General features: G+C 40.1%; 1 protein-coding gene across 1 annotated transcript in view; it reads left to right on the forward strand.

The window, feature by feature from the left end:
- The window catches only part of LOC127446613 (inositol polyphosphate-4-phosphatase type I A-like), a 58656-nt gene that overhangs the window by 34846 nt on the left and 3963 nt on the right, over nt 1-19847 (forward strand). The window contains exons 16-24 of the mRNA XM_051707671.1: nt 2402-2544; nt 3739-3954; nt 13148-13457; nt 15077-15112; nt 15356-15528; nt 17666-17789; nt 18038-18305; nt 19113-19210; nt 19327-19439. Of these exons, the coding sequence (XP_051563631.1) occupies nt 2402-2544; nt 3739-3954; nt 13148-13457; nt 15077-15112; nt 15356-15528; nt 17666-17789; nt 18038-18305; nt 19113-19210; nt 19327-19439 (1481 nt within the window). The remainder of the gene's footprint in view (nt 1-2401; nt 2545-3738; nt 3955-13147; nt 13458-15076; nt 15113-15355; nt 15529-17665; nt 17790-18037; nt 18306-19112; nt 19211-19326; nt 19440-19847) is intronic.

The raw sequence follows: 19847 nt of genomic DNA on the forward strand, positions 1-19847 counted from the left end.
GAAATGTTGATGTATTGATACTATAGAAATTCTACCGCAGAGCGATGACATCTCAGATCATTACCTCGTCGCTTGCTTGCTGCGATCAGCTAATGTCACTCAATCTACACCACACTATCGTTCAGGTAGAACTATTCTTTTGACCATTAAAGATAGCTTCACTAATAATCTTCCAGAATTGTCTCACTTACTCAGTAAGCTAAAAAGTCTAGAATAACTTGATGTAATAACAGAAAATATAAATACAGTCTTCTCTAGCACTCTTGATAGTGTCACCCCCCTTAGATTAAAAAGCCCTGCACCATGGTACAGTGATCACAATTCTGCTCTCAAGAGAGCAGCTTGGAAAATGGAGCGCAAGTGGAAGAATACAAAATTAGAGGTATTTTGCAGTGCATGGAAAGATAGTGTCTGTAGCTACAGACAGGCACAAAAAGCTGCCAGGTCAGCATATTTTAGCAAACTCATAGAAAATAACCACAACAATCCTAGGTCTTTATTCAGTAATGTGGCTAAATTGGTTAGGAATAAAGCATCGACTGAACCAGATATTCTGTCACAGCACAATAGTAATGACTTCATGAATTTCTTTACTGATAAAATTGAAATAGTCAGAAATAAAATTGAAACTATGCAATCAAATGTCACAGTACCTCAGAAAACAGTGTCTCATAATTTTCCTCACGCGCAACTTCAATCCTTCGCTGTCATAGTTCATGAAGAGCTAACAAAACTTATCAAAAAATCAAAATCCACAACATGTATGTTAGATCCAATACCAACTAAGCTCTTAAAAGAGGTATTCCCTGTAATCTCAGAACCTCTTCTTAATATTATTAACTCCTCGCTATCCTTAGGACATGTCCCAAGAAACTTTAAAATGATAATTATCAAACCGCTTATTAAGAAGCCACAGCTTGATCCTGGAGAATTGGCTAATTACAGATCAATTTCAAATACTAGAAAAGGTAGTGTCCTCCCAACTATGTTCATTTCAACAGAGATATGGTATATATGAATAATTTCAGTCAGGATTTAAGCCCCATCACAGTACAGAGACTGCACTTATCAGAGTTACAAATGACTTGCTCTTATCATCTGATCATGGCTGCATTTCACTTCTAGTGCTTTTAGATATTAGTGCTGCATTCGACACGATAGATCACAACATTCTCTTGAATAGGCTGGAGAATTATGTTGGCATTAATGGACTTGCATTAGCATGGTTTAGGTCCTATTTATCAGACCACTACCACTTTGTATGTGTAAACGAGGAATTGTCAAATCAAACAAAAGTTAAGTATGGAGTTGCACAGGGATCAGTTTTAGAGCCTCTGCTTTTCTCCTTATACATGCTTCCCCTGGAAGATATTATCAGGAATCATGGAATAAGTTACCACTGTTATGCCGACGATACCCAACTTTATATTTCTTCTAAACCCAATGAAAATTCACAATTCTCCAAATTAGCAGAGTGTATCAATGAAATCAAAGATTGGATGGCCAGAAATTTCCTTCTACTAAATTCTGACAAAACAGAGGTATTAATTATTGGACCAAAAACCTCTAAAAATAAGCCGCTAAAATATAATTTGATTCTCAGTGGATGTACTGTTACGTCATCTTCTACAGCGAAGAACTTGGGTGTTATATTTGATACCAATCTGTCCTTTGAAAATAAAATTTCCAATGTTTGTAGAATAACATTCTTCCACCTTAGAAATATTTCTAAGTTACGACACATGCTCTCTATTTCTAATGCCAAAAAACTAATTCATGCGTTCATGACCTCAAGACTAGATTATTGTAATGCATTACTGGGAGGATGTCCATCAAGTTCAATAAATACACTTCAATTGGTTCAAAGTGCAGCTGCCAGAGTGCTGACTACAACCAAGGAATATGATCATATTAGCCAAATTTTATCGTCATTACATTGGCTACCTGTTAAATTTCATATTCATTTTAAAATTCTGTTAACTACATACAAAGCTTTGAATGGTCTAGCTCCACAGTACTTAAGTGACCTTCTGACACGCTATATTCCGGCATGTTCATTATGATCACAAAATTCTGGCTTGTTAATAAATCCAAGAATATCAAAATCAACAAAAGGAGGTAGATCCTTTTCATATTTGTCTCCTAAACTATGGAATAGTCTCCCAAACACTGTTCAGGATGCAGACACACTCACTCAGTTTAAGTCTAGACTAAAGACTCATCTATTTAGCCAGGCATACACCTAATTTATCCATCAACTCACAATTTGGCTGCTTTAGTTAGGTCTGCCGGAACCAGGAACATCTATCATGAACTATAACTCTGCATAAAATTGAATGGCATCTATGCTAATATTTTTCTATTTGTTTCCATGTCTCAACCTCGGGATTCATATCCCAAGGTTACCAGAGCCGGCCAAATCCAGCTCCATTCCTGCTTGGTGTCGGACTCCACTGCTACTTGTCGCTGAGTGATGACGACAAACAACAGCCGGTGCTAGCCAGACATCACTTCAGAGAGGATGAACTGATGCCAACTCCAACTGTAAGACTTAGGATACTTAATATGCCACTGCCTGAACCTTGGACTTAGGATGGGCCCCACCGAACCTCACCGAAATGACCTGCCTGTTGAACTGCGATGCACCTCATTGATCTCTGCCTGCATCACCTTTGTATATTGATGGACTGCACTCTTGAAATGGAATACATAGACTATCATTTAATTGCCAACAAAAGCCTTCATCAGCTAACTAACAAAGGACAATGCATCTATGTGAACTTCTGCAGTTAAAATCTTTCTTTTTTTTTTTTTTTAAACACTGGACCTCAGTGCTTACAAATTTTAAACCATGACTTGCACTGCATGCAAATAACTAGTATTGGCATTATATTCATGTTGTTTAGCCAGAGGGGAACTGGCCACCACAGTGAGCCTGGTTTCTCCCAAGGTTATTATTCTCCATTAACCAACATCTTATGGACTTTTGTGTTCCTTGCCACAGTCGCCTTCAGCTTGCTCACAGGGGTTCTAAATACAATTATTATTTAATTATTTAATTTTTATACACAATTTACAATAATATTTAATCAAACTACACAATGATCACTAAGACTTTATAGATATTACAGTTTCGTTTTTTTGTTAATGCATGATTTCCTTTAAAGCTGCTTTGAAACGATGTGTGTTGTGAAAAGCGCTATACAAATAAAAATGACTTGACTTGAAAACTATTGCAAAGAATGATGCTACATCCACGCCAGTAGGGGTCCGTGTATGTCCAAGATGACATAAACACAAAAATTATTGAGTGCACCTTTAAATACACTGTCTTATACCTTAAAATCAAAGTTTGTAATTTTGTGATTCCCCTCGGAGCTGGTTGGCTTGATTCATGGCCCAGAACTCTTTTAAAAAAATGCCTAATGAAAAAAATGAATGGGAAAAATCAGATTTAAAAAATGTGTGCGAGCACTGTTGCGCTCTATAGCTACTGCCCATTCAGTGGCACTTTTAGATTTTAACCAAGGCAGAGATCAGTTTTGATAGAATTTATGTCATTTAATTTTCCTGACTTCAAAATATTCCATCTGTTTTTTAAATCGGACACCCTGTGTAAATCATGATTAAGAAATTATTGAGAAACTGTACTGTGTTGACTTGCTTTGTATGTGTTGTCTAGAGATGGCTATATTTTAACTGTCTTTTAACTGGTCCTTCTCTTTCTCTCACTTTTAGACACGGCAGCTGGTAATGGTATGTGACTGTAAGCTGCTGGCATCTGCAGTGCAGGCCCTGAATGCAGCTAGACCAGAGTACATCGCCTCTAAAAACTCCCCCTCGGCTGACTCAGAGCAGGTGATGCTTAGAAATGATCAGGACACACTGCTGGCTAAATGGAGTGGCAGAAACAGTCGCTCGTCTCTTCAAGTTGATTGGCAGGAGGAAGAGTGGGTAAGACAGAGCTGACAACTGCTGCTTTGGGACTAAATTACATGGAAGTATGAATATTCGCAAACATTTTACAAAACTATTCACATCGAGTTTGATGCTGGAATATTGGCATTGTCTGAAAAAAAGTTGTGATTTTAGGGTTTACATTTTTAAAGATAAATAAATTTGAAGGATTATGCTTTATCTCATAATATAAAAAAAATATGGATCATTGTAACATGACATTTCAGACTCAAATTTAATGAGTTAGTAGAGATGTATTGTTTTGTTTTAAAAAAACCCTGTTTACACCTTGTATTAACATCCATTCAGGGCAATCCAATTATAAATGGGCAGCACTTAATACAGGTGTAAACAAGGTTTTGTGATCCAATCACATGTCAAACACACACATCCAATGTTCAGTAAATACAGTTCCCTTATGACTCAGTACACTTGACATTGCGTAGCTACGCATATGGGGAGTGCCTTCTTACACAACCTAGTTGAAACCTCTCTACAGTAATGCCAATATTCTAATATTGGCTATGGTGTTTGAGCCCTGCCTGTTTTGGCGCGAAACTGTCCGCTATAAATACAGGTGCACAGACACCATTTCCTCAGAATTTCTTCCTTCAAGACAGCGATCATCTCTTGTCTAGAAGCCTTCCACCTTTGCCGTCGATATACACGAGTCAGCGGGCGGAATTTTCGCCTCGTCTCGTGCAGCGGTTCTGATGCTGGGGACAATCATGATGAAGTCATGTCTCTCGCTGCATCAGGCGAGTGGTCAGTGGAGAGGAACGTGCACGTGACACTGACAGGGAGATGCTCCACATCCTTACATGGGCAGTCGAAGAGCTTCACCTTGAGTGGTCTCCCCCAGAGGAACCTGAACAGTCTCGCCTCGATGAATGGTTCCTGCAGTCCGGACGCCGTCAGACGGCAGCGTCCTGCAAATACGCCCCATTCTTCCCCGAAGTTCATAACAAACTATCTAAGTCCTGGCGTATGCCCTTCTTGGCACACTCGCGCAGTGATGCCATCCTCTTTAATGTTGATCATGGAGAAGAAAACGGTTATGCCCAATTACCCCCTGAGGAGGAGGCGTTAGCAGCACACCTCTGCCCAGCGAGTAACAGGCTGTGGAAATCACATCCCATACATCCTTCCAAACCGTGTCGACAAACGTCCACACTGGCAGGAAAAGCTTACTCCGCAGCAGGACAAGCTGGATCAACACTCCACGCAATGGCGGTGCTCCAGGTATTTCAAGCCAAGCTCCTCAAGCAAATGGACGAGCACAGCTTCGATCCGGAGACATTCAAAGAGCTCCGCACCGATACAGACTTAACACTGCATGCCACGAAAGTCACTGCGCAGGCCATCGGCAAGTCCATGGGCAACCTGGCAGTTCTGGATCGACATATATGGCTGACCCTCAGAAATGAGTGATGAGGAAAAAACCACTCTGTTGGATGCTCCAGTGTCTCCAGCTGGCCTCTTTGGCGGCTCTCTGAATAAGTTTGCTGAGCGTTATGTTGCGACTCAGCAGCAGTCACAGGCTATGAGACACTTTATGCCCAAATGGAGTCCATCACAGCCTGTTCGCCCTCGCTCTGTTTCAAGCCAGCACCCGACTAAAAGCCCCATACCTGCAGCCTCACCGGCACCTGCGTATCAGCACGTGCAACAAAAGCACTCCTGATGGGCACAGCTCTTTGAAGCGGAAAGCAGAGCCCGCTGTCTTCCAGCATCCGTCCATTAGGTCTCTTACACATGAGACCTCTTCATTGCTGGCTGAAGCGCTGTGCCACGATGTGCTTGGCGCCAAGGGCACATGAGCATCACTATATCCCGCCGCTGTATAGCTGCTTTAGAACCATGGACAGCTCCTGCATTTTACCAGCATGGTGTCTCGCTGGGGCAAGTTGTCACACGGTGCCTAAATCAGTAGACTTCATCCTCAAACTGTATTGAGGATTTGGGAAATATTTGGCAAAGCAGAAATTGATCTATTTGCCTCAGTGGAGAATACTCACTGTCCCCTCTGGTACTTGAAGTCCCAAGTTGTCAGGTGGAAAGTGGTGACCACGGATGCTTCCAACACAGTTTGGGGGGCATTGTGCGATGGATGCCTGACTTTCGGCACCTGGACAGGTGCGAGGAGGACGTGGCACATCAACCGCCTAGAGCTATCGGCTGTAATTAAAGGCTTTTCAGTCAGAAATAGCGAGCTGTCATGTCCTGGTTCGCTCAGACAACATGACAGTTGTGGCAATATATAAACCACCAAGGTGGAATTAATTCACTGCCACTGTTGAGGCTGACACGTCGCTGCCTCCATTGGGGTGAGCATCATCTCCTCTACCTCAGAGAGACATAGGTCCCAGGCCGCCTGAATTACGGCGCGGACCTACTGTCACGCCAAGGGGTGATACCGGGCGAATGGAGACTTCATCCTCAAACTGTATTGAGGATTTGGGATATACTCAGCAAAACGGAAATTGATCTATATGCCTCAGTGGAGAATGCCCACTGTCCCCTCTGGTACTTAAAGTCCCAAGCCCTGCTGGGAATGGACACAATGGCACGCAAATGGCTGGCGAAATGCAAATATGCGTTTACCTGGTATGCCTGATTCATTCTGTCATATGCAAAGTCAGAGAGGACAAGGAATCGGTTCTATTAGTTGCGCTGAAATGGCCCAACCAGCCATGGTTTCCAGAAACGATAGTGATGCTGAACAGCTCGCCATGGGAAATACCACTGAGGAGGGATCTCCTCTCTCAGGCGCAAGGCACAATCTGGCATCCCCAGCCCCAGCTGTGGAATCTGCATGTGTGGTCCCTGAACACTGCATGCATGTGTGGCACTGCATGCACCAGAACTGACGCATTCAGTCATGAATACCATTTTACAGACCAGAGCACCATCCACAAGATGCCTCTACCCGCTAAAGTGGAAGGTGTTCACTGATTGGTGTCTCTTATATGGTAAGGACCCAGTAAACTGCCCCATACATGAAATTCTAATATTTCTTCAAGAGCGATTAGACTCAGGACTCACCCTGTCAGTGCTCAATGTGTATGTGGCAACTACCATACACATGAAGCTGGCGCCTCTATAGGCAAGCATGATTTAATCATAAAGTTCCTTAAAGGAGCAAGACGATTAAACCCACATCAGCTGGCTACAGTCCCAACTTGGGACTTAACTTTAGTCCTAAAAGCTCTCACAGGTGTAGGCCTTTACTGGTTGTTTAGATCAGTGTTACTATCAGAAATAATTAATCATTATTTCTTTAGTTATTAATTAATATTTAAATTAATTAATTGAATCTAACTCATTAAAACCTCGTATGGGGCTCCAGTAAATGTAGTGTGCTACGTTTAGGAGCAAGTTTGGTTATTAGCAATAATTAATAATTATCAAAGATAATTAATAATTATTAAAATCAATAGAACATTGATGAGAATCAATGTTAGCTTTTTTAATCCTTTAAATCAACAATTATCAAAGATAATCGTCAATTGTTAACATCGATGAAACATTAATTAAAATTAACACTAGCTTATTGATCATTCAAATTCAATCATCAAAGATAATTATCAATTATCAAATCAATAGAATATTAATAAGGATTAACATTGACGAGGCACCACCCAGGAATCAGGGACTAATAACCAGATAGTATAACAGTCTCAATATTAGATTGTTTTCTTAGGAAAATCGACATCCGAAGAATATCGATTTTCGGGAGAAAAAAAACAGTAAATGAAGGTTTGAATCCGAGCACTGACATCCCGTCAGCATGACACAGGCGTATGCAAAACAAACCAAAACACCTCTCTTTGTAATATAAACAAAGTTTATTTATGCAGTAATATCAATTAATAATTAATACAATGCAGTCAATAAACTTCCGACTTACAACTACAAACTAACAGTGATATGATTAGATATGGAAATAAAATAATCCTATAACACATAAGGTGTGCATGTGTGACAGTGTGTATAAGGAGGGACGCGCACAAAATGGCGGACGTGACTCTCGTGGAGAGTATGTCACGCGAGACTTCCGGCCAGGGAATATGACCGCGAATGGGGGCGGAGATGGCGTCTGCAGTTACCGCGTGTATCCGCTTGTACGATAGCTTAGGGACAAAGCTGGGCTTTAGCATTTAAGCTATCTACGAGCCAAAAATGTGTGCCAGAATGTTTGTGAGGGGTCGCGTGCATGTATGTGTGCGTGTGTGGTTAGTACGAGAGAGAGAGAGAAGTGACAGCCCTAAAGCTGATTTCGCAATCGTGGGAGGGAAAGCAGCTGTTTAGTTCATTGCTCAGAGACGCGGTGGATGGCTCGTAAACAGTCCCGCGTTATTTGACTCTTTAATGGATGAACTCAGTTGCGGTCTCACCCGCGATGGCGAAATTGCACAACAATCCAATTTGGTTGGACCACAATATAGCAAAACAAAATCGTGATAATTAATACCCTGAGTATTAATGAGCGGACATGGCGGTCCGTAAACTGTACAAGCAAAAATCTTGAAACACAAGAATAACACACTATAATATTCTATCTCTGCCCAGAAGTAAACCTCTTACTTGAATCGCATGAGGACACAGGTAGAATGTATTTTCCTCCATCCTTTAACTCTGACCCAGTTCCTTGAGGCTCATGTGATGACGGGAGGCCGTTTCCTCGCTCTGTCGGCGGGCGGTACGGCTGTTGGTTCTCGGCGGGCTGGCGGAGAACTCAGAAATGTCGACTTGATTGAAGATGGAAGAGAAATCTTTAATCTCTTCACTTCTGTAGGCAAACAGATGAAGATGCGAATTGTTCGGCGGTCTTCTTCGGATCCGTTAGAGTGTTCGGTTGATCTCAACTCGTCCAGCGAGATGGAGATTGTATGGCTACAGTTTCAAGTCGGACATTACTTCCTTGTGCCACGAGGTTGCACCTGAGAGCAGCAAAGAGCTACGTCTATATTCGGTGAACAAAGTCACTGAAAGTGAATTCTGGAAGCATTTCAGAGGTATTTCAACTCCTGATGATGTCATGTTTGAGGGACGTTCTGTTGTGTGCCTCATCCAATAGGAGTTGAGAGTTCGATCCTTTAGTGAGCAAGGCTTCATGGATTTGTAGTCTGTTTTGGACTCCCTTTGTTTGATTTTGGCGCGATTTTTATCAGTAAAATTTACGACATGGAATGTGTGGGGGCTGAGTTAGGTTTTACGACTTGTGTTAGGCCTGCCTTTGTCTTCTATCTGAATACATGAGGCCCAACACAGGACCCCCCTTTGAACTTTTTGACTCTGTTGATTTGCGCATGCTCTCCGTTAAGGCCGCACTACTGCTGGCTCTGGTCTCAGTAAAACGGGTAGGTGAACTGGATGCACTATCAGTCAACAATTCATGTCTGGAGTTTGGCCCCGGGCTTTCAAGAGCCATTGTCAAGCCCAGGAAAGGCTATGTACCCAAGGTCCTAACCATGCCCTTCAAAGCGCAGGTGTTTCACCTTCAGGCCTTCTTCCCTCCTCCATTTAATTCAGCTGTGGAACAATCATTGCATTTGTTATGCCCTGTGCAGGCACTACATGCATACGTTGAGCGTACTTGCCAGTTCAGACTGTCTGATCAGCTCTTTATATGCTATGGAGGATGCACAAAAGGAATGTCCATCTCCAAGCAAAGGCTCTCTCACTGGATTGTCGATGCAATTACCCTGGCTTATGAGTCGCAGGGTTAGACTTGCCCAATTGGTGTTAAAGCACACTCAACTAGAGGCATGGCCTCGTCATGGGCATGGACGAATTGTGTGTCCTTGCAAAGCAAGATGTTTTGCAGCAGGATGGTCCTCTCAAAACACATTTGCAAGGTTTTACAACCTAGACGTAACGTCTCTTTCTTCACAAGTCCTCTCTGTTTAGAGCACTTGCTATTCATTGGCCAAATATATATATACTTGTGCCCTTCCCTTTAAGTATGGGCTCCCCATCATTTCCACAACCACCTGCATTCAGGCCATTATGATTTACCATAAAGTCACAAGCAATTTCATTATAAATAAATTCCCTTCCCGACTGGGTTCATAAGGAGTTAATTTATACTATATGACTATAGTTCATATATTCGTTATGAGCACTCTCCTCCTGGCCAACATGAGGATCACTCACTGCGGCATACTCATGTCGGTCGACGTCCCACAAGACTGCACTGCCATGTTTCCTCTCTGGGAAGTTATGTTGTATAGTGCGGCGTGATGGGATTCTGTTCCCCATATGCGTAGCTATGCAATGTCAAGTGTACTGAGTCGTAAGGGAACGTCTCGGTTATGTACATAACCTCGGTTCCCTGAGACGAAGGAAACGAGACATTGCGAACGCTAGCTGCACTACAAGACTCAGTTCTTGAGGCACGAGCGATGCGCTCCTTGTTCTCAGTCAGAAATCCTGAGGAAATGGTGTCTGTGCACCTGTTTTTATAGCGGACAGTTTTGTGCCACAACAGGTTGGGCTCAAACACCATAGCCAATATTAGAATATCGGCGTTATTGTAGAGAGGTTTCAACTAGGTCGTGTAAGAAGCCACTCCCCATATGCGTAGCTACGCAATGTCTCGTTCCCTTCATCTCAGGGAACCGAGGTTACGTAGGTAACCGAGACATTACTCAGCCAAAACCAGGTTTACACTGTATGATTTTGGACACAAATTTGCCATCTGAGACAAACTTAGTGGATTGTAAAAAAAAAATCTCAGAATAGGCAGTCTTTGATCACTAGGAAGACATCTTCATTGACGGCCGATTAATTGACTTTGTGATGAATCTTAGCCTCTGACAAGATGAGAAGAAACACCCAGATGAGATGAGATGAAACACCCAGTCAGCGCTGTTAATCGTGTTGATTGGGATCTATCGTGTTGATGTGTCTTGTAAAGTCTGGCATAATATTGCACAATGTGCCATTGCTTTTACCCAAGATGTACTGTAACTGCAATCATATTGTTCAGTCTGATAAGCAGCAATCGTAAAGGACCATAAAAATCATTCAGTGCACCCAGCTTAAAGGATTAGTTTACCCAAAAATGAAAATTCTCTCAACATTTACTCACCCTCATGCCACCCCAGATGTGTATGACTTTCTTTCTTCTGCTGAACACAAACAAAGGTTTTAGAAGACTATGGGCTCTATTTTCGTGCGCAATGTCTTATCCAATTTCTGTGAGAGCACTAAATCTAAGTGCAATTTTCGTGCCAGCACGTGTCAGTTCGTGTCAGTTCATGCATTTGCAGTTTGGAGATTTCACCAGCAGATGGTAATAAAGTTAATGTCCAAACATCAAATAATGTCCTTGACGATCACTGTTGAAATCGTTTGTTGAAACAAAAACATATAAGATTTGTGTTACATTTTCTAGAGGTCATTGTTTATTCTTTCAATTATTATTATTATTTTTATTGTTATGTTTAAGTCACTGCAAAAGGGGCCAGTGGAAGTAGAGAGTAAAATGTTTGGATTTGGTATGATTTTTTTGACCACTTTGTTATTTTGATTATATTTTCATTTTGTTTGAAGTGTAATTTGAATTTAGAAATATTTTTGGTTTAATTTTGAATTAATTTAATTTTAAATGAATTATATTTTTCGAAATCATTGTTGACCGGTAGAAGTGAAGTGCGTGCCAAAACAATCACTGTTAAAACTAGCCATGATTGTGTGTCAGTAGATGAAAATGATTAATAATACTTACATTCTCTATAATTTAATGGAGCCTACATCCATATCCTGAACCACATTTTCCATGCGTATAAAAGGAACGTGCTCCATTTAACATGGTCGCCCAAAATATTGTAAATCCATATTTGTATTCTTCCAATTCATTTCATACAGTCAATTTACACTACCAACCTCTTATGTATGTACTGTCTTTGTTTATATATTGCTGGTGCTTGACAGGGAATGGACTGTATAATAGGACGGACATGTGCCGGAGATGAACCTCCACTGAACAGATTAGTGCCTTGCGTGGCTGATTTCGCCAAACCCACTTGCGCCTAGACTTAGTGCACACTTACATGAAAATACCAATACTTCATCGCCATGCCCATTGACTTTGCGCTTATGAGTTAAGGCATTGCGCTGCGCTTAGAGCCTGCGCGCTTAAAATAGGGCCCTATCTCAGCTCTGTAGGTCCATACAGTGCAGGTCAACAGGGTCCAAAACTCTGAAGCTCCACAAATCACATAAAGGCAGCATAAAAGTATCCATAGGACTCCAGTGGTTAAATCTGTATCTTTAGAAGCAATATGATAGGTGTAGGTGAGAAACAGATAAATATTTAAGTCCTTTTTTACGAAAAATCGAATTTCAAACAGATCTCCTATGCACATTCATGAGAGTTCTTCTGTTTTTTGGCGATTTGCATTCTTTATACACATCGCCACCTACTGAGCAGGAAGGAGAAATAAAAAAGGGAGGGACAATAGATGACAATATGCACAAAGAAGGTGAATCGCCAAAAAACAGAAGAATGCGCATAGGAGTGCTGTTTGAATGTAGACTTATAGTAAAAATGGACTTGAATGTTGATCTGTTTCTCACACACATCTATCATACCGCTTCTGAAGATATGGATTTAACAACTTGGGTCCTGTGGATTACTTTTATGCTGCCTTCATGTACTTTTTGGATCCTGTTGACCTGCATTTTATGGACATAAAGAGCTGAGACATTCTTCTAAAAATCTTTGTTTGTGTTCAGCATAAGAAAGAAAGTGGGAAAATCTGGAATGGCAAGTAAATGATTAGAGAATTTTCAAGTTTTGTTGAACTATTCCTTTAAAATAACAATGAGCATTCTGCTCAAAGTATGACTTGGGTAGTGACGAAATCAGAGATTTAAAATCCAATCATAAGTGATCACAAGAGATGCATTTGAGATGTGTGTTACTACCAGGTAGAAACCGCTATCAGTCTCAGCTTTCCAGTTGTGACCGGATCACCCGAGACATTAATATCAGGTGTATCGAGGCCAGAGTGTCATGGACCATCTTGTAAGGAAGCACAGGCCTGATTGAATTTTATCCAGAAATCCATCAGGAGGTGGAATTCTCATAGCAAATCTTATTTACTTTAAGAGGATCTCTTTACAGTACTACATGCAATTTGTCTTCAGCCTTCTTAGTGTCTGTTTGTATGTTTTACAGGAGAAGGTGTGGGGGAATGTTGACAAAAGTCTGGAATGTATAATCCAACGAGTGGACAAACTGCTGCAGAGGGACAGATTTCACAGCAGCAGCAGTGAGGACATGTTTCAGACTGACCAGCAGGGCGGCGCCATTAAGAAAGGTAATGTGAGAAAAAAAGCCTTCTGGATCAACCCTGTCTGCATGGAGGAGTATTCCTCAGCCTCCGAACAGGAACAGCAGTCATCCTCGCCATCATCATCATCTCCATCTTCATCCTCACCACCTGATCTAAACCCTGCATGCCACACTAGTGCAGAAACACACGCATGTAGGTGCCTTTCTCTCTTGTTTGCACCCTTTTGTTTTTTTGTTTTGTTTTTTTTATCAACGCTAACAAGGACGAAACATAAAAGTCTCAAAATGACGATAATGCAGTGATTTTAATTAAATCATACTGTGGTCGAAAATATGATGAGAAAAAAAGAATACTGCAAGATATTAACAATGCACAAAGTGTTTTTTTTTTAGAAGAATTATCTTAAAATAATTTATTCAAATAATCCAGTTTTAGTATGTTCTCTATTTGAAATGTGTGAACAGAAAAGGTTGAATTTCTAAAAAGTACTTAATGTAATTAAGTACTTAATTTAATAAAAAGTATTTCTAAATATACTGTACTGTATGTAGACATGCAGACAGATGTTTTAGAGAGTTGTGTCATATCACAGTTTGTTTCTCAGCACCTTGCAGCATGAGTGTTGTGTTTTTAAGACATCATGTCAAATTAAAAATGGTTGAACTTTTAAAAATGAAATCCGATCCGTCTCGAAATATTCCTGCATTCTGTTCCACTCTGTTGTGCTCTGTCTAGCTGTTTTTGAACACAAAAATGCATCTTGTGTGATCACCACTTAAAAAACACATCTGATTGGGGTCTTGTGGACCCTAATTATTCAGGGCTTCCTTAAAACCGACTGGTCGACTAATCGTTCAGACAACAGAACTACTAGTACCAGTAGTTTTGCACATCCCTAGAAAGTGGAGTCTTAGCAGTTTCAGATGTGATGTGTTTCTGCCTTTGGTTTCACATTTCCTTCTGTTTATCCATTATGTTTCTATATCTGTAATGGCTCACACACATTAACACATGCATATACTCATCTGTTCTCTTTCTTTCTCTTGTTATCACCCTTTCTATCTATCTTTGACACACACCCTGTCACCTGTTCATCCTTAGGCAGGCTTCATGCTGCTATGGCAACAAGTCTTATATTAGTTTTTACATGACTTGTTGTGGCTTGAATTTCTTCTGCCTCTAATCCATGCTGTATGTTCTCTGATATTACACTAGTAATATGTTTGTTTGTTTGTTTATCTGTTTGTATTTATCTTTGCCAAAGCAAATCAATATAAATGTATGGAAAAAATTGAGATCCAAGCTAATTCAATGCCATGTTAATGTAAGATATCTGTTGATGTGCCATGTCTCTGTTTCTGGAACATTCTGTTGTTTGACCCAGCATATTTGCCTACTGTGAACATGTGACAGAGTGCTTACATTTGATTGGCTGGCTGGTTAACATGCTCACAGGCTGTCTGTCTGGTGCTGGCTGTCTGTGCCAGTTAGTCACTTGGCAGTGTCAGCATGCAGTAATTTACAGTCTTTAACATTATATAATGAATATGAAATAATTTGTTTGACAGGTAGATGTGAAGGACTTTGACTTTTAGACTATTTCTGGGCAGACCATTGCAACATACCACTTTGCACTTAAGGAGAAAAGATGTAGTTGTTAAACTGGCTTGTTTTTACATTGCTGTTTTGCTTGTTTTATATTGCATATAATGCATTGAGTCAAAATGGCCCAGCGTTTGTGTGTGCTGCGTGTGCTGTGCTGGTTGCACTCGCTAAGTTAACTGTTGCTTGTTGCACCTCCACCTCTCTAGATGGCAGCAGCAGTAGTGGAGAGGAGAGTTATCCTGGTAAGAGCCCCTGCCCTTAAGCTTTAACGCTTATGCAAAATCAGTGTTCACTGTTCACTTATGTCACATCTGTTGTCTTTCATCCTTTTGTTATTGGTTTTACTTCATGTAAACCTTCTGTCATTGCTACTGTTTACTGAGCCCACATAAGATTTTATAAAAGCCCTCCCATAAAAAAACATATGGATATGTGATCGTGGTGTTTGATATGTTGAAACATAGCTGATTCTGTGTGTGTGTCAGGTGAGTGGAGTGAGGCCCTGTATCCCCTGTTAACGACTCTAACGGAGTGTGTGGCCATGATGAGTGACAAAGCCAAGATGTCGATGGTTTTCTTGCTCATGCAAGACAGTGCACCCACCATCGCAATGGACCTCAACCTGCAGTACCGGCGAGATGTGGTCTTCTGTCAGACAGTTAGTTCTATCTCTGACAAACCCAAACACACACATTAAGGTGGTGTTACACTAGCCAACTCGAAAGACAACTCTATTTTGCATGTGAACAGGTGCCGACTGTTTTTGCTGAAATCTCATCCTCTTCTGTTGGAGGTCTGCCACACACCAATTTAAGGAATAGTTCACCCAGAAATTAAAATTCTCACATCATTTACTCACCCTAATGACATCCCAGATATGTATTACTTTATTTTTCTGCTGGACACAAACGAAGCTTTTTAGAAGAATATTTCAGCTCTGTAGGTCCTTACAATGCAAGTGAATGGTGGCCAGAACTTTGAAGCTCCAAAAATCACAAAAAGGCAGCATAAAAGTAATCCATACGACTCCGCTACTTTACTTTCAGAATGTGAAAGTGAAAGTAAAAGTGGAGATTTATAGTAAAGAAGGACTTAAATATTGATCTGTTTCTCACCCACACTTACCATATTGCTTTTAAAGACACATTTAACCACTGGAATCATATGGATTAATTTTATGCTGTCTTTATGTGATTTCTGGAGCTTTAAAGGTCTGGCCACCATTCACTTGCATTGAATGGACCTTCAGAGCTGAAATATTCTTCTAAAAATCTTCATTTGTGTTTATCAGAAAAAAGTAATACACATCTGGGATGGCATGAGGGTGAGTAAATGATGAGAGAATTTTCATTTTGGTTGAACTATCCCTTTAAGAATGGGACATGGGTGACATTAAATGTGACTGTTTCTGACTGATTTACATTAAATGAACACAGACACTTCTGCCTCTGCTTTCTTATTTTATTAATAATTTAAGTTTAAATAAACTGCAGAAAAATGCCTGTTTATAAAATCACCGTGGATAACAATCGGCTTTTGCGATTAGTTCACTTTGCTAAGGGACAATATATGTAAATGAAGCTTATGACTGAAAATCGGCCAGTGGGACGCTGGCCTTAAAGCACATAAGTCACATTTACCTACGCACAGTGAAATTCCGTAGGCAAAATACAGTCGTCTCAATGGAATCTGCTCGATCTTTAATTTCGCACAATGGACTTCTGGTGGTGAAGAATTTCCCTATTGGTCAAAGTTCACCAAACTTAAACTCCATGTGAAATCTTTCACCATCGAAAGTTCATCGTGCACAATTAAAGATTGAGCAGATTCCCATTGAGATGACTGTGTTTGGCTAATGGAATTTCAACGTGCGAAGGATTTCACATGGAGTTCAAGTTTGGCCTGTGAAATTTAGCCATGCAAAGGTAAATGTGACCGCTTTGGTGAACACCTTCGCATTTAATTTATTTGAGATTGTTTGAGATTAGTTTTTTAAAGGAATAATTCATCCAAAAATAAATTGTAAATAATTTACTCACCACATGGTGTTCCAAACCTGCATGACTTTCTTTCTTCTGTGAAACACAAAAGGCGATGTTTACCGGCCCATCTTTCCAATTCAATGGCAGTTCATATTGACTCACATTAAAGCTTATAAAAGGACCCAAAAGTATCATAAAAGTAGTCAGTGTAACTTATGAGTCAATTTCCAAGTCTTCTGAAGGCATACAATTTTGGTTGTGTGTTCATAAGTGCATTAGAGAAGCTCATTTACAGTGGCACGCGTGTTCACGTGAGAACTTGCATTGTTTTTTTAACGCTAAACCATGCAAGTTCTCACATGAACTCGCAAGCCACTGTGATTGAGATTCTCTCATAGAGCTATTGAACACACAACAGACATCAAGATTTATTACTGAAAAATTACTTGCATTTCAGGTTGTTTCTCATCAAAACCTGCCATATTCAGAAGACTTGGAATATGATGCAGAGTTGCATGGACTACTTTCATGATTCTTTTGGGTCTTTTTTATGTTTTAAAGTGAGTAACTATTAACTGTCATTGTGTTCTAAAGACGTTTATACCTTAAAACATCTACTTTTTTGTTCCGCATAAGAACGAAAGTCATATGGGTTTAGAACAACATGAGGCTGAGTAAGTTATGACAGAATTGTAATTTTTGGGTGAACTTTTCCTTGAAGATAGCATGCAGAAATCCTTTATTAAAATACTAACGTGTCCATTAAGCCCTTTCTTTCTCCTTTTTCACATTTGTCTTTCTTCCTCTCTTAAGCTCACAGCACTTATTTGTGGTTTCATCATCAAACTAAGAAACTGCCTCCGTGATGATGGCTTCCTAAGACAGCTTTACACCATTGGTCTGCTCGCTCAGTTTGAGTGTCTATTAAGTACTTACGGTAAAAAGACACTCACTCACACATGCAAACAACTGCACATATGCACATGCATTGAGCCCAGATACACAACCAGTTCACCAAATTGAAGCTTTGTTATTCAAAGTAATTCCAGTTCAGGACATGATGCAGATTCATTATCTCCGTATGAGTGAAATGTGCTATTCCATTTTGAATCACATGTTGCATTGGTTTTGCTCTGTTTGTGTGTGTGTGTGTGTGTGTGTGTGTGTGTGTGTGTGTGTGTACAGGAGAGGAGTTAGCCATGTTAGAGGACATGAGTGTAGGAATAATGGATCTTCGGAATGTGACTTTCAAAGTGACGCAGGCCATCTCTACCTCTTCCCCCGACATGCTGCCGGTGATCACGGGAAATCGCGATGGGTTTAACGTTCGCATCCCACTCCCGGGTAGCATGTTTGATGCATTGCCAAGGGAGATTCAGAGTGGCATGCTGCTGCGAGTACAGCCGGTGCTGTTTAACGTGGGCATCAATGAGCAGCAAACACTTGCTGAGAAGTGAGTCCTGATTATATAAACAGACGATTACATAACATAAAAAACATTATATGTTTTTTAACGTCATATCTGATGTCATGTGCAGATAAACACCTCTTCCATTTTGGCTTACACTCATAGAGTATATAACATTTATTATGTGTTACACACTTTTCACCATTTGTAGAGGGCACAAATGGAATAAAATTTCATCCTACATGTAAAAAAAAGGCCCTAAATGTAATAATCATTGGTTCTAAATATAAAAAAGCCCTAAATGTAATCACTTTTGTTCCTAAATATAATAAAGGCCCTAAATGTTATAACTATTGGTCCTAAATGTAATAAAGATCTTGCATGTAATAACTTTTAATCCTAAATGTAATAAAGGCCAAAAATCTAATAATAATTGGTCCTAAATGTAATAACTATTGGTCTTAAATGTAATTAAAGACCGTACATGGAATAACTTTTGGTCCTAAATGTAATTAAAGGCCCTAAATCTAATAAATTCTGGTCCTAAATGTAATAAAGACCCTACATGTAATAACTTTTGGTCGTAAATGTAATAAAGACCCTACATGTAATAACTTGTTGTCCTACATGTAATAAAGGCCCTAAATGGAATAACTATTGGTGTAATAACAAAGTATAATATCGACCCAATTATTATAACAATTGGTCCTAAATGTGCCCTCTACACCATTTTCTTTGTGTAGTTTGCTTATTATGAAATTATAATTTTTTGTCTGATTACATTTTGTCTATGGTTGTGTGTTTATTTAAAGTATTGCTATCCAAAGTTAAACTAAAATGTTTGTGTTGAAGGTTTGGAGACACGTCTCTTCAGGAACTCATCAACGTGGAGAGTCTGGCACGACTTAGTTCTTACTACCAGCAATTCAAGGAAGTTTTACCAGAGGACTGTAAGTCACTCTCTACGTTTCTCTATCTATATAGCAAAAATGAAATTATTGCATGGTTTGAATTATAAGTCACCCTGGTGCATTTTAATTAGTGTGTCTCTCTTTCTTCCTCTCAGGTCTTCCTTGCTCGCGTAGTCAGACGTGTCTCCCAGAGCTGTTGCGGTTCCTTGGTCAGAATGTTCATGCTAGGAAAAATAAAAATGTAGACATCTTGTGGCAGGCTGCAGAGGTAACAGTTCTCCTACCTAATGCGACTCAGTGGCTCCAAAATATTTGGACAGTTAAAGGGATAGTTCACCCAAAAATGAAAATTCTCTTATCATTTACTCACTTTCATGGCATCCCAGATGTGTATGCCTTTCTTCTAATGAACACAAACAAAGATTTTTAGAAGAATATTTCAGCTCTGTAGGTTCTTTTAACCACTGGAGTCATATGGGTTACTTTTATGCTGCCTTTATGTGATTTTTGGAGCTTGAAATGTCTGGTCACCATTGACCACTTACATATTACATCTTCTAAAAATCTTTGTGTTCAGAAGAAAAAAGTCATACACATCTGGGATGGCATGAGGGTGAGTAAATGATGGTAGAATTTACATTTTTGGGTGAACTATCTAATGTATTAGATACAAAAT

The sequence above is a fragment of the Myxocyprinus asiaticus genome, chromosome 9 (genome assembly GCF_019703515.2).
Source record: "Myxocyprinus asiaticus isolate MX2 ecotype Aquarium Trade chromosome 9, UBuf_Myxa_2, whole genome shotgun sequence".
NCBI lineage: Eukaryota > Metazoa > Chordata > Actinopteri > Cypriniformes > Catostomidae > Myxocyprinus > Myxocyprinus asiaticus.